Below are 14230 nucleotides of genomic sequence, written 5' to 3' on the forward strand. Positions count from 1 at the left end.
TATAAATAAATAATCTAATCAAAACTTTAATAGTATAACTATCATATATATATATTCACAAATAATAAATTTTTTAGCTACAATAATTATTTAAAACCTCCAATCACCCAATAAATAAAACTAAACAGATTAAAATCTCAATAATATGTTAAACACCTCAAATAAACTATTTAACTTAATTTTAATTGGTGAGAATATGATATAAATCATCTATAATAGATTTTTTAACTAGAAAAATTAATTTAAGTACTAAAAGCTAAAAAATGGACAAAACTAAACTGATTAAAATTAACAATTCATTTATTTCTAAATTTCTATAGTCATTTATTACCGGGTTAAGGTGCGCCCAACACCTCGAACTATTTTCCCAAGTGCACCCAGTGTCATAAAGTAATTTTTGATGCATCTAGTGTCCCAAGCTAATTAAAACGGTGCATCCATATCCCGAGTTAACAAAAAAGTTAAGTGTGACCATTATTTGCTGACTCAGCCGAAGGTTGACCGACGTGGCGGACACGTAGGCGTCTAATGTGTATTATTTTGACGGGCCAAGGTGCGCCCAGCATCCTGAACTATTTTTCCAGGTGTGCCCACTGTCCTAAAGTAATTTTTTATGTATCCAGTGTCCCAAACTAATTAAAACAGTGTGTCAACATCCCAGGCTAACAGAAAAGTCTCGTTTGACCGTTACCTTATTGACTCAGCTGAAGATTGACAGAAAAATCCTACATGACAGACACACAGACGTCTGAAGTGTATTATTTTGACTAAAGCTCCCAAGACGAGCCCGGTAGCAGCGGGTGTTTTTTCGGAAGGTGACCACGATGTTGACAAAGTGACCAGGGGAATGTTCACTATGTTCTAGGAGGAGGAAAACAAACGCGAGTCAAATGAGGAGTTGATAGAGACGGAGATGGAAGCGTGTGGTAGAAGAAGCGGGATAAAATCTTAAAGACGAGGATAGGATTGAATGAGTGGTACATGTACCAAGATTTAAGAGGGTGGATCGGTGATCTTTCTTTTTTTAAGTTTTAAAACTGGCAGAAGATAAATGTTAGAAGAGGAGGAAATAATTGAATTTTCAGTCAAAATAATACACATCAGATGCCTGTGTGTCCGTCATGTACGATTTTGTGTCAATCTTCAATTGAGTTAGTAAGGTAACGATCAAACGAGACTTTTCTGTTAGCCTGGATGTGGACGCACTATTTTAATTAGTTTAAGACACTGGATACATAAAAAATTACTTTAGAACACTGGTTGCACCTAGAAAAATAGTTCTGGGTGGTGGGTGCACCTTGGCCAGTCAAAATAATACACATCAGACGCCAACGTGTCCGCCACGTCGGTCAACCTTTGGCTGAGTCAGCAAATAACTATCAAATTTGACTTTTCTGTTAACCCGGGATATGGATGCACCGTTTTAATTAGTTTGGGACATTGGATGCACCGAAAATTACTTTAGGACACTGAGTGTACCTGGAAAAATAGTTTGGGGTGCTGGACGCACCTTAACCCTTTATTACCAAAACTCAAAACTTATAAGTCTCAAAATTTTCTCTAATCACTATGATAATAATGTGAATAGGAAGCTTAACATATATAGAAAATATTCATAAAACAAATTTGATGAAAAAAAGTAATTTTATGTGTCTAAAATATCTTCAAAGCTTGTCCTCTCCTTCACCGGTATGCTCCTCTTGCTCTTTTACGCACACTACTCTCTCTTTCCCTTTCTCTCATGCATCGGGGAACATTTATTAGGCCCCCTCATCAATTCTCTCTCCCAACTTTCCTTCTTCTTCTTTATTCGATCTCTTTCCATCGTTTTTGTTGACTCTTCCCTTCTCCTCTTTTTTTTTAAATATAAAATATTATTATTTTATTATAATAAAAAAAATTATTATTTATATTATATTTTTATATTTTTATTTTATTTTATTTATTTTATTTTAGAAAATTTTTTTACTACATAAATCCTAAAAATTAATTTAGGACATTAAATATGATGTCTGAAGTATGTGAATATTGTGTTGGTCACGTGGGCAGCAGATATGGGAATGCTGGTGCTGGCACTTCTCAGTTGGCTATAATGGTGGATATGGAAATGCTAGTGCCAACACTTTAGCTGGCTATGATAGCATACAGAAACAAATGGAATTTGAGATTGCAGATGGGCGACGACCATTTAATGTTAGTATTTCTCTTGTGTTTTAGCTGCTACTCTTTCCACTCTGTGCTAGTGTAGGAGTTTCAGGTAATTACACTGTTTTGAAAGGACTTGTAAGGATTTTAAAAATGTTCGGTTATTAAGGATAAAAGTAAGTTAACATTATCAAATCCCGAAGTTCTACGGCTTGATAATGATTTGAGTCTATCTCCCCACCCCCCAGGTCCCGGTTATTTTATGCAGAGAGAACATAATATTTAGATGTTAAAATAGTGACCAATACTTTTACTTTTAAAAAATATTAATTACTGAATAATAATTTTTTTGAGCATTACAAACATCATATATATATATATAAAAGCGAGTCCTAATAATAATTCTCTGAAGTTCATTCAAGATTTTTGGACATATATACAATTGATCGATGCGCTCTGTCTTATCTGCTTGTTTAAATAGTTACTCCACGTAAGCGCCATGCTACAAACTTGATGTGTGCGCAATAATGCATACGAATGATTAAGGCATATATAGAGTTGTTTACAACAAAATAAACGGAAAAGTTACATCTAAGGACTCATACATGACAAAAGTTATGTTAAGATCATATTCGGTTAGAAGGAATTTATTTTTAGAAGACGAAAAGAGGAGGAGAAGCAGATTGGGAAAAAAAAAATAGCAGTACCTTACGAGTCCAAAATGCTCCATACATAGGAATGAGATGGAAAGAGTGATAGACTGATCATCAGTATGATTCCAAAAATAAAATCATAGGATGGATCTGGAGAGGGACAAATGCATTAAGGTGCCACATGCACCATGCATTCAAACCTCAAGTACATAACACACAGATCGATGAGTTCGATCACAAGAAGTTGTTTTAATTAGTAGCAGCGCCACACATCATGTTTGGATAAGGTCTTAAACTTGAACATACTTTTAAGATGTTTGTGCCCGCGCATGTATTATTTAAATTGTATATATAGAGGAGGAAAAAAAAACAGCTGTAGGCGTATAGGACAGGCAAACAACAGCGTCAATTTATGCAGGGGCCGGACTTCGTCTGAATTTGGTGGTGTTGAACACAACCCCTAGCTGCTTCCCTGCTTTGATAGGTGTCAAATATTAATAGGTCTTAATCCCTATAAATAGAATCAATACTGTATGTACACATATACGTACATGTACATATACTTATTGGATTAAAAATAGTTGCAACCAGTTGAAATTACATAAAGTAAGAGGAAGAAGCTAGATGCTTATAATAAAATATATGTATATATATGTATACTACCTCGAATTCATAATACAAAAACTAGTTTGACTTTCAATTTGTTTCTAAATATAAGATCCCAATCCACTTTATCTCTCATATTTATTCTTTTTTTTCTAAAGTAGTCCTTGTAGTAGTTACATATATTAAAAGTTTTATCAAATATTAAAGCTAATACACTTAATTTGCAAGAGTATTTTAGGGAAGAAAACACTCATTTATTACAAATAACTAACTTAATAATTTTTTTTAATCTACTCAAATTAGTCAACTAACTCTTATATTAAGGATTAAAAATAATATATATTTATAGAGAGAGAGAGAGAGACAAAGTAAACACGTAATTTTGGAAGGAGAGAAGGGCCATATATATATATATATATATATATATGTATGGCGTCCATGGCTCGATATCATGCTGCGAAAATGATTTGGACACGTGTTTTATGGTTTTAGACTAGTCTATTTTAAGTAATTTTATGCTGCATTAAACAAATATGTAATAAAAATTTTATCATATATTAAGCGTAAAAATGGTTTTCAAGGAGATTCCAAACACCCTTGTGCATCATTACATGCGTACTTGAATGATCTGGCTTTCACTTAAACGTGCCGACATAGAGGTGGCCTTCTAGTGATCTTATATTGTAATTAACTCTCTAGCTTAGCTTAGGCTCCTGAGTCCTGAATATCTATAGCCCATGTTTGAGAGACTCCTACATGTTGTTGCTTAAAATGTTTGCTTAAACCAAATACGATATTATGCGTTCATAAAATAGATTATGCATGTAACTACGAAACTTCGATACATAATTTCATAACTTAGAAGAATGATATGAACATTTTTGAGCCACATTATATTATATGAAGTCCCAACTTTTTTTAATTCAAATACAAGGAGATGATACTTGGCGGAGAAAATAAAAAAGATAAAAGTTGCCAACAATAGTTGATTCAATTGATAAGAAATTTACTTATAAACCATAATATCATGAGCCATGAATTCAAATCCCATTGCCAATAAGAAGACCTTATTGATAGGTGATCTTTAAATATTTCTATAAGCGCTCTTTAAATTTGAAGACATATATTAGCCCTGATGAGCCGATCAGCAACCTTACTCACCTAAACTTTATTATATAAAAAAAAAATGTACCTTTGAGACGGATCACCAAATAAAGCATGAAAAACCAGTAAATCTCTGCATCGACAAGGATCTTCCACGAGGGAAATGCAAAAAGGCGCCGTTTTACGCAAGTGGAGGGAAATTAACGGGAAGCAAAGTGGAGAGTGCAACCATTCCACACGCCAACGGGGCTATGACCATATATAAAGTCTTTGTGGAAAAACTTGACAAAAGAAAAAGGAAGCGACGAAGCGTACGTTAATTTTGACTGGAGTTTCAGAAGTAAGCTATAAGGTTCTCTTTGGCTTAATGGAAAGAAGGGGAGAGGAGGGATTTTAATAGATAGAATGGAAAGTAAGGGAAATGAAAAAGATTTTAATATCGACTCACCTGAATTGATCCGGGAAAAAAAAGAAAGAGAAAGAGATAGATTTTAATGTTATTTTCTTATTTAGTTTAGGAGGAGAAAGGAGGAAAAATATTTTTATATGGACAATTTTATCTTTATTCGATTTTAGTTGTTTTTGTATTCCTCCTTTCATAATGTTTAATAAAATATAATAATAAATTACATTTATTATGTAAAAGTATCGTTTATAAGTTATAACCATGCTTCCAGTATACATAGCATAATAATTATAAATATTACAATTATAATATATATATGTAATAATAACTAAACTTAATACATATATATATATTACATATACACACACGCACACAACTCATTGAAAGAATAAGTTTTTATGGCACTATTAGTTCACAATTTTTACTTAATATTAGGTGAGATGGGACAAGGAAGAAAGGCAAAAAAAATAGGATAAGAATATTAAAAATAACCATGGACCATTTAGCCAAAACAAAATAGAAGTATATATTTTCCCTTCTAATCCCCCCAAATTTTGGAGGGGAGAGTTATAAGGGGAGAGGAGAGTTATAAGGGAAAATTTTTCCTTCCCTCCTACGAATTTTGGGTTGCCAAACAAGCGAACATGAGTAAAATCCCTCTTCCTCTTTCTTTTTCTCTTCAAATCCCTCGTGCCAAACACAACCAAAGAGAGAAGACCAAGACCTTTTGTGACAATGATTTGGATATGCACTGTGGAAAACCAGGTCAAGTCGTCGATCTACGAGCTCCTTCCTTCGTCCTTGTGTGTCATTACAAACGAAGCTGCGTGTTCTATATATAATACCATCCTACCCAGCTCTTAATTATTCCTGCATATATATCCACACCACGAATCTCTGAGATGAGTTTGAGTGCCCTGCACTTTAAACTGGTTTTGCTGGTCTGCACGGCGGCGGCGGCGGCGGCCCAAACGAAACGCGGTTGCGAAGACACTTGTGGGAACGTGAGCATCCCCTATCCCTTTGGCACCAGCAAGAACTGCTACATGAATGAAAGGTTTTTCGTGAACTGCACAACCACCACGACATCATCTGGACAAGCCACAACAAGTTTGATTTACGGTATTAACTTACCAGTTCTGGACATCTCCATTGATCCTCCTGAATTGACCTTCTCGGATAATGTTTCCAACCACTGCTATAATTCAAAGAATGGGTTTCCGTGGCACGTAATTTGGTTCAGGAACTTTTCAATATCAAACACGAAGAACAGCTTCACGGTGGTGGGCTGTGACACCTACGCTTACTTCCAGGACCTGAACAGCAGCTTTACAACAGGCTGCATGTTGAGTTGCACGAGGAGGACGAGGTTCGAGGAGGGGGCATGCTCCGGTGTGGGATGCTGCCAGACCAATTTCCCCCAAGCCATCAAGAATTATAATATCACCTTGATGAGTTTTAGCAACTACACGGACGTGCATAACTTCAACCCTTGCGGTTATGCCTTTGTTGCCAAGGAAGGATCCTTCAACTTCTCAAAACGAGACCTGCTAGATCTGGGCAACAGAAGACAGTTTCCCGTTGTTGTGGATTGGGCTGTTGCCAATCAGACATGCCATGAAGCCCAGAAAGATCAGAGCAGCTATGCCTGCAAGCAAAACAGTACATGCAAAAGCTCAGAAAGTGGTATGGGGTACTACTGCGTTTGTAAAGAAGGTTTCACAGGCAACCCCTACCTGTCTCACCCCGATCCTGGCTGCAAAGGTATATACGCCTCAGCTTTCCGAACAAAGCTTCTGTTTTTAACTTTCAAACCACGTTTATTTGTCTATATGCGTGTGCTATATTCAGCTTTGATTTGTTGGCTCTTCTCACTTGTTTTTAAGTGCCAAAGAGATATAATAAGCAAGCTCTTCCGCTATGTTTGTTTGAGATATAGCTCCTGTGCTTAGAGATTCAGATTTGTATAATGAGCTTAAGCATTATATTAATTTTGCAGATACTAACGAGTGCGATGACGGGAAGCATCGCTGCAGCAGGAGATGCCACAATGCGGAAGGAAGTTACACGTGTTCTTGTCCGCCGGGTTACAGAGGCGACGGCTATATCGACGGATCAGGCTGCAAATTCCCTTTCATGGAAATCTCATTGGGTGAGAATGCTAAGTAATTAATTATATACATATATTTAACTAACTGTGTTAAAATGATGGCGATTTGATTTGGATTTAGAAATAGTTTGTCATCCCATTCCTTGAATAAAAAAATAAAAGCCAACAGGCCTCGCAGCTGCAATATAATGTCGCAAAAGTCAGTGACATCAGCAGCTTTATAATGACATGCCATTATCTTTTTTAAGATGTGTCAATCGCAAACAAACAATTTATTTCAGTCATGTCACATTGGTTAATTTGCACGCCTCATTTCCATTTTTAAAGAATAGTTTATTTTTATTCAAAGCATTGCCACGCACTGCTTCTTTATCTCTCTACCCACAAGAGAGAATCAAGACAATATATTGGACCGGGGGATGATGGGAAGTAAACAAAGCATACTAGCATTATTTAGTGTCCAAAACCATGGTTTACATCTGGATAATATTTTGAACTTTGTTTGCAGGCATTTCTGTTGCCTTGCTTTTTGTCTTCACATTTGTCTCCACATTATGCTGGGGACACAAGCAAAGATCACTAAAACAACTTAGAAGGAAGTATTTTGAGCAAAATGGAGGAAATTATCTGCTGCAGCAAATTTATCAACAACAAGGACATACTGATAGAGCCAAGATTTTTTCTGAAGATGAGCTTAAAACTGCTACAAACAACTTTGATGAAAGTAGAATTCTTGGCCGTGGAGGACAAGGCACAGTTTATAAGGGTATATTACCAGATAACACGCTTGTTGCCATCAAAAAGTCCAGAATAGGTGGGGATCCTAGACAGATTAAGGATTTTATCAATGAAGTGGCTGTACTTTCCCAAATTAACCATAGGAGTGTGGTCAAACTTTTTGGGTGTTGTCTTGAAACGGAAGTTCCTTTATTAGTTTATGAGTACGTGGACAATGGCACCCTTCTTGAACATATAGACCCACTAAAGAATGAGCATCCTCTTTCATGGGAGACTAGATTAAGGATTGCTGTAGAAACAGCCGAAGCCATCTCATATTTACACTCTGCTGCTTCTATTCCAATTATTCATCGCGACATTAAATCTGCCAACATACTATTAGATCACAATCATAGGGCAAAAGTTTCTGACTTTGGAGCCTCAAGACTTATTCCTCTTGATGAAACTCAAGTTACCACCGTCGTCCAAGGAACATTAGGATATTTGGATCCAGAATACCTCTTTACGGGTCAATTGAATGAGAAAAGTGATGTTTATAGCTTTGGGGTTGTGCTTGTGGAGCTAGTCACCGGAAATAAAGCAGTTGACTTCAACAAGCCAGAACAAAGAAATTTGGCTATGCACTTTGCATCTTCACTGAAAGAAGACAACTTGTGGGAAATTCTTGACAAGCGAGTGTTAGATCAAAAGAATGAAGAGCAGCTAAAAGAAGTTGCTTTCTTGGCAAGGAAATGCATCAGGGTTAATGGAGAGGAAAGGCCGACTATGAAAGAAGTATCAATGGAACTAGAGGGTCTAATTTCTATGGAAAAACATCCTTGGGGAAAGCAAGATGATATGATGTCTGAGGAATGTGAATACTTGCTTGGTCATGTAGCTGATGGATACGGAAATGCTAACGCTAGCACTTCAACTGTCTATGATAGCATACAGAGGAAAATAGCATTTGAGATTGAAGATGGGCGATGATCATCACTTAATATTAGTATTTCGTATGTGTGCGAGCTAATTCTTTCAACTCTTCGAAATGGCAGGAGTTTTAGGTGATGCCGTCTTGAAAGACTTGTAAGCATTTTAAAAATGTTCAATAGATTATAGAAGTAAATTAAAACTATCAAATGTTGAATGTTTACCGGTTGATCATGTTTCCACACACACTCTCTCTCTCTCTCTGTATGTGTTTTCTTTAATGACAGCGGAAAGAAATGATTCCATTCTATATACGTGATAGAGAACTAGAATGCAAATCAAATTGATTAATGTATATTCAAAAGAGTATCCGAAATATTACTTTTGATTATTAATATAAGGACAAGTTTGACTTTTTATTTAGTTCTAAATATAAGACTCTAATTCATTTTATCTTTTAAAAAAAATTTAATCCTTCAAAAAAATATACGAACTATAATAATGTAATGCAAACGGATAACGACAGAATCCAAACACTCATCATGCAACATCGTCGGACATACATTAAAGGACAATGAAAACAAAATTAACATGATATTTAGAGCATAAAAAAATGACTAATACTTCTATGGAAAAATTATGAGGTCTGAAAAAAAAAAAATTACCAAAAAGTCTTAATAAAATATTGCCATTTCTTTCACTAAAACTTATCAGCTATTTAGTTATTATAAAACTTTTTAATAATTATTTTCCTTCCAGTCTTCCCTACTTTTATTTTTAAAAATAAAAATTACTGAATAATTATTATTTTTCGAGCATAACAAGTATTATAGAGAGAGAGAGTGTGTGAAATTAAAAGCAAGCCGTGATAACAATTTTCTGAAGTTCAAGATTCTTGTACGTAATACGACTGATGATGTCCCCTATCAGAGATATCTGCCTTTATGTTCACAACTTTGCATAGTTACTCTGTGTAAGCTCTCCGCATGCTACAAACTTTTGATGCGTTCAATAAATATAAGTAACTAAGGCATAGAGGGTTTTTTTTACAACACAATAGGGGAAGTTACAACCAAGGACTCATGCATGACAAAAGTTATATTAAGATCATATTTGGTTAGAAGGATTTATACCACTTCCAGTCCTAAATATAGGAGCTAATTAACTAATTTAAGTAGATTAAAAAAATAAATTAAATTAGTTATTTATAATAAATAAATATTATATTTCTTAAAATATTCTTACTAATTAAGTTTATTTGCTAAAACTATTATTATTAGAAAGACTATCTTAAAAATAAATAAATAGGATAAAAAAAATTTAAAAAAAAAATTATATTAAAAACCGGAGATAGTATTTAAGAATGAAAGAGGAGAAGGAGGAAGCAGAAGGAGAAATAACTGGCATGAAACCCTTCCTTGCGTATCCAAAATGCTTCATATTTACGAATGAGAAGGGAGAAGAGATGTACTGTTCACTATGAAGGCATGAAAAATTGGAAAGGAAAAATAATGTAAAAGAATTACATGTTTATCCGTCAAAATTAGACATAAAAAAATATAGGGTTAATTAATCTACAAGTCCTTATAGTTTCAATCAATTTTGAATCAGGTCCCTATAATTTTTTTCCTTTTTATCAAGTCCTTATACTTTTTCCTGTTTTTAATTAGGTCCTTGCATTTATTTTTCTTTTTATCAAATCCTTATAAGTTTACTTTATTTTTAATTAAGTCCCTGAATTTTTTATTCTTTATTTTATAAATTCTAATAGTACTATTCTATAAACATAAAATAATATATATTATTAATATTAGTTTATAAACATAATATTCTAGAAATAATGAATTATTATAATAATTTTATTTTTTTAACAAAAAAATTAATTGTTCCAAAAAATTTTCCTGAATTAATTATTTATATTACTTATTTTTATTATATAATTATTAATATTTATATTTCAGTATTAATCTATTTAATTAATAAATAAAAAATAAAACTACATGGACATTATTAAAAATTTAGTGAAATTATAAGGACTTAGAGACTAATGCAAGGAAAAAATAGAGTAAAAGTAATAAGGACTTAATAAAAAGTAAAGACTTAAAAAAACTATAAGGATTTGATTCAAAATTAATTGAAACTATAAAGACTTGCGGATTAATTAACCCAAAAATATATGATTGAAATAAAATCGTCGGATGGATCTGGAGAGGGATAAAGGCGTTAAGGCCACAAGCTTCATGGCTTCAAACTTCAAGTACAACACCCAGATGAGTTGAAAAACATGCAAACAGCAGCGTCAATTTATGCAAGGGCTTGGTCTGAATTCGGTGGTGTTGAACACAATCCCCAACGGCTTCACTGCTTTAGCAACAAACCGTACCGATGAACAGAATATTTGACAACTTAGGGCAAAACGGGGACAAACTTTGGATTCCATGAAAGAAACCCAGTTCTATAACCCAAGGGTCTGTTTGGTTTGAAGAGAGGAGAAGGAGGGGAGGGTGGGGTAAGGGAGGGGAGGGTGGGTTTCATCCTCACCTTATTTGGTTTGATTAAAAAAGAGGGGAGGGAGGGATATTTAATGATCCCTTGTTTGATTCAAAAAAGAGAGGGGAGGGATATTAATAATCAATTTACTATTTTACCCTTACATATTAGTTTATATTTTTTATTGATATATTATATAAATTGATTTACATCTTAATTTAAATCATATAATTTAATAAAAATTCAATTTTATCATACTAATATGTGCATTAAAAAATTGGTATAGTATTTTTTAAATTCTAATTAATATAATAATATATTTGAAATAATCAAATTAACAAATTTTATATGCTCTAAAAAAATTGAAATTTTATTCTCTTTAAGCTATGCCTTTTTTCAGCTTTAAAATATATTTAATAAATAATATATTTATAAAAAAAATTAATTTTATAATATTATATTTTTTATTTAAATAATTTTTTATTTTTATAATAATTTATATTAATTTTTATTATAATATATTTTTTAATTATAATAATTTATATTTTTTATTTTTTACTTAGGATAATATATTTTTTATTTAAAATAAATATTATAATAACATATTTTATGGGGAGTTATGGAATATCAAAAAAATCATAAAGATATAATAGTCCAAAAATCCCCATTTGGAGGGGAGCTAAAATGGGGGAGGAGAGGGGAGGGGAGGGGAGGGGAGGGGAGCTGGGAAGGAAACATTTTGGCTTCCCTCTCTTCCAAAATTTTTAACCAAATGAGAAGAGGGGCTCATTTTCCCTTCCATCTCCTCCCATCCAACCAAACACATCCTAAAGGGAGAAGACCTAATTCCTTGAGGGAAGCATGGTTCCCTAAGAAGACAAGATTTGTTGAACCAAACATGTCAGGGAAAGATTTTCTCACTCATTTTACCTTTCAGGAACTTCTTTTCATGTATACCAAAGTTAGAAATGTTACCATAAGAGTTACTGTAACTTTCCTAAGTGGCCTTCAAACCTTATAATAAATCCCAAAAATCTAATACTCCCTCCGTTCCTTATTATAAGAGACATTTGATGCTTATAGCATATTCCTATATATAAGAGACATTTACAAGTTGTCTCTACTTTTTTGTGTTGATTTACTATTTTACCCATATTTATTATCTCCAACTCACACTCTCCCTCCCACTTCTCTTTCTTTTAATAATTTAATTGTTTTCTCTCATACTCTCTCTCCTTATTAATGAGGGCATTTTTGAAAAAAAATTATACTTTTTACACATTAATTGTTCTTAACTAATTTTAACTGTTTTTTTTATCAACGTACTTCGGTTATTTGTCTCTTATAATAAGGAACGGAGGGAGTAGTAACTATTGATCATTGGGAATGATTACAAATTTTGAGATCATTCAATTTGATCTTTTGTCAAATTCGCATCCTTTAATGTAATTTTCCCAATACAAAAAGTTATTGCAAAACATTCTAACAGTGGAAACCAGAGTTCAATGCAGTTTAGCCCCATCTTGTCCAATCAAATTCCCAGCAGAGCAAATCAAGAAAAATTAAAATCATTCTCATTCTAAATTTTTTTTTTTTTTTGGTTTGGTGACAGTCATTCTAAATAATTTGAAAACAAAGGAAAAGAAAACAGAATAGTAAAGCGGATCAAACAGGAAGAAGATTCTTCTAGAGCCATGGCCGTGTAGGACTATCAAACCAACTCAACCAATCAGAAGAAACAACATGCTGAAACCGGAGGTAACCACACAATCAAGAGTGCAGAAGCTTCGTTAATCAAAAAACAAACAGGACACTGATGTCCGTAACCACAAGAAAATCATAAAAATAGATTCATTTACCCATCCAATGGTGAAAATACAAGGCACAAGCTGACAGGTAGAGGACTTCAATGCCTCCTCGTCAAAGCTTTAATGCAGTTTGCAGCATTAAGTTGAAAAGATAGCTACTGCAATTCACACCAATAACAATGTTAACAAGTTCAGATGAGAAGATTACAGAAAATAAAGAAGTGGATCAAAATAAAATTATGGCAAACCAAGCTTTTTTGCAATAATATTCTGCACAAGATGCCCTGCATAAACACACTGGTATCCTTTTAAACAGTTAAGCAGAATCCAATTATCAACAGTATGACCTACAAAGATAGAGGGACATAAATCGGAAAGCAAAGACCCCCGGATTTATAAATGAAGCCATGAAGAGGAAAAAGATACCTATATGTGTACTTTCTTCAAAGCCAATAGCTGGCATGGAAAAGTAAAGGTTCAACACGCACACACAGGCAAAAGAAAACTCTCTGAAAGAAATTCTATCTATTCAAAAATTCCATAAGATGATAGAGTCTATTTCTTTTGTATAAAAAAAATAGACCAATTATAACTATATGAGTATTCAATGCCCTCAAAAATTGTTGCCTGACATTTCCAGACTCTATTTTCCTGGGCTCCAACTCAGTGGGGCAAAGAATATAGCATAGAACTATAATAAAATGACCATCCTGCGTCAGTTAAATAGCAGGAATCTCATCCCCCTTAATAAACCTACAAAAACTTGAGGGTGAGAGTATTGTGCCCATTCCACATCAAGAAGAACCTGAGCAAATTCAAAATAGATTACAAAATTTGCTACTCAATCTCATTTTGTACACATGTACAGAAGGGTGACCTGCCTCTTCGTAGGTTTCAAAGTGTCAGCCTGTGAAGATGCCCCTTTTCCCCTTCCTTTGCGGATGCCATGTTGGTAGAGAAGCCAAACCAAAAACTTACATTATATACAGTATCAAGTTAATCTCTAGCACCACTGAGATGAGCGCGACTTATGGCTTTTCTTGCAGTCCAAACCAGACCTACAAGCTCATCTACATCCTGGAAGCTCAAATCAATTGCCTTCCTCATAGAAGTTAAGCAGTCCCCATTCCGTGCCTCTTCCATGACCATGATAGCAGCTGCAGAAGCACTCTGGCATTTTCTAGAGGCCTCCATTGCATAATTTACATCCTGAGTCTGCAAAATCACAGGCTAATTGTGATCCATAGTGGCTAAACATAGG

General features: G+C 33.9%; 1 protein-coding gene across 1 annotated transcript; it reads left to right on the top strand.

Moving 5' to 3' along the window:
- Positions 1-5816: 5816 nt before the first annotated feature.
- LOC114726313 (putative wall-associated receptor kinase-like 16) lies at positions 5817-8731 on the top strand. The gene is made up of 3 exons (XM_028912890.1): positions 5817-6678; positions 6914-7066; positions 7533-8731. The coding sequence occupies exons 1-3, from the start codon at positions 5817-5819 to the stop codon at positions 8729-8731; spliced, it is 2214 nt and encodes a 737-aa protein (XP_028768723.1).
- Positions 8732-14230: the final 5499 nt, after the last annotated feature.

This window comes from Neltuma alba, unplaced genomic scaffold, assembly GCF_004799145.2.
Source record: "Neltuma alba isolate B1F8T4 unplaced genomic scaffold, ASM479914v2 tig00012368_pilon, whole genome shotgun sequence".
Taxonomy (NCBI): Eukaryota; Viridiplantae; Streptophyta; class Magnoliopsida; order Fabales; family Fabaceae; genus Neltuma; species Neltuma alba.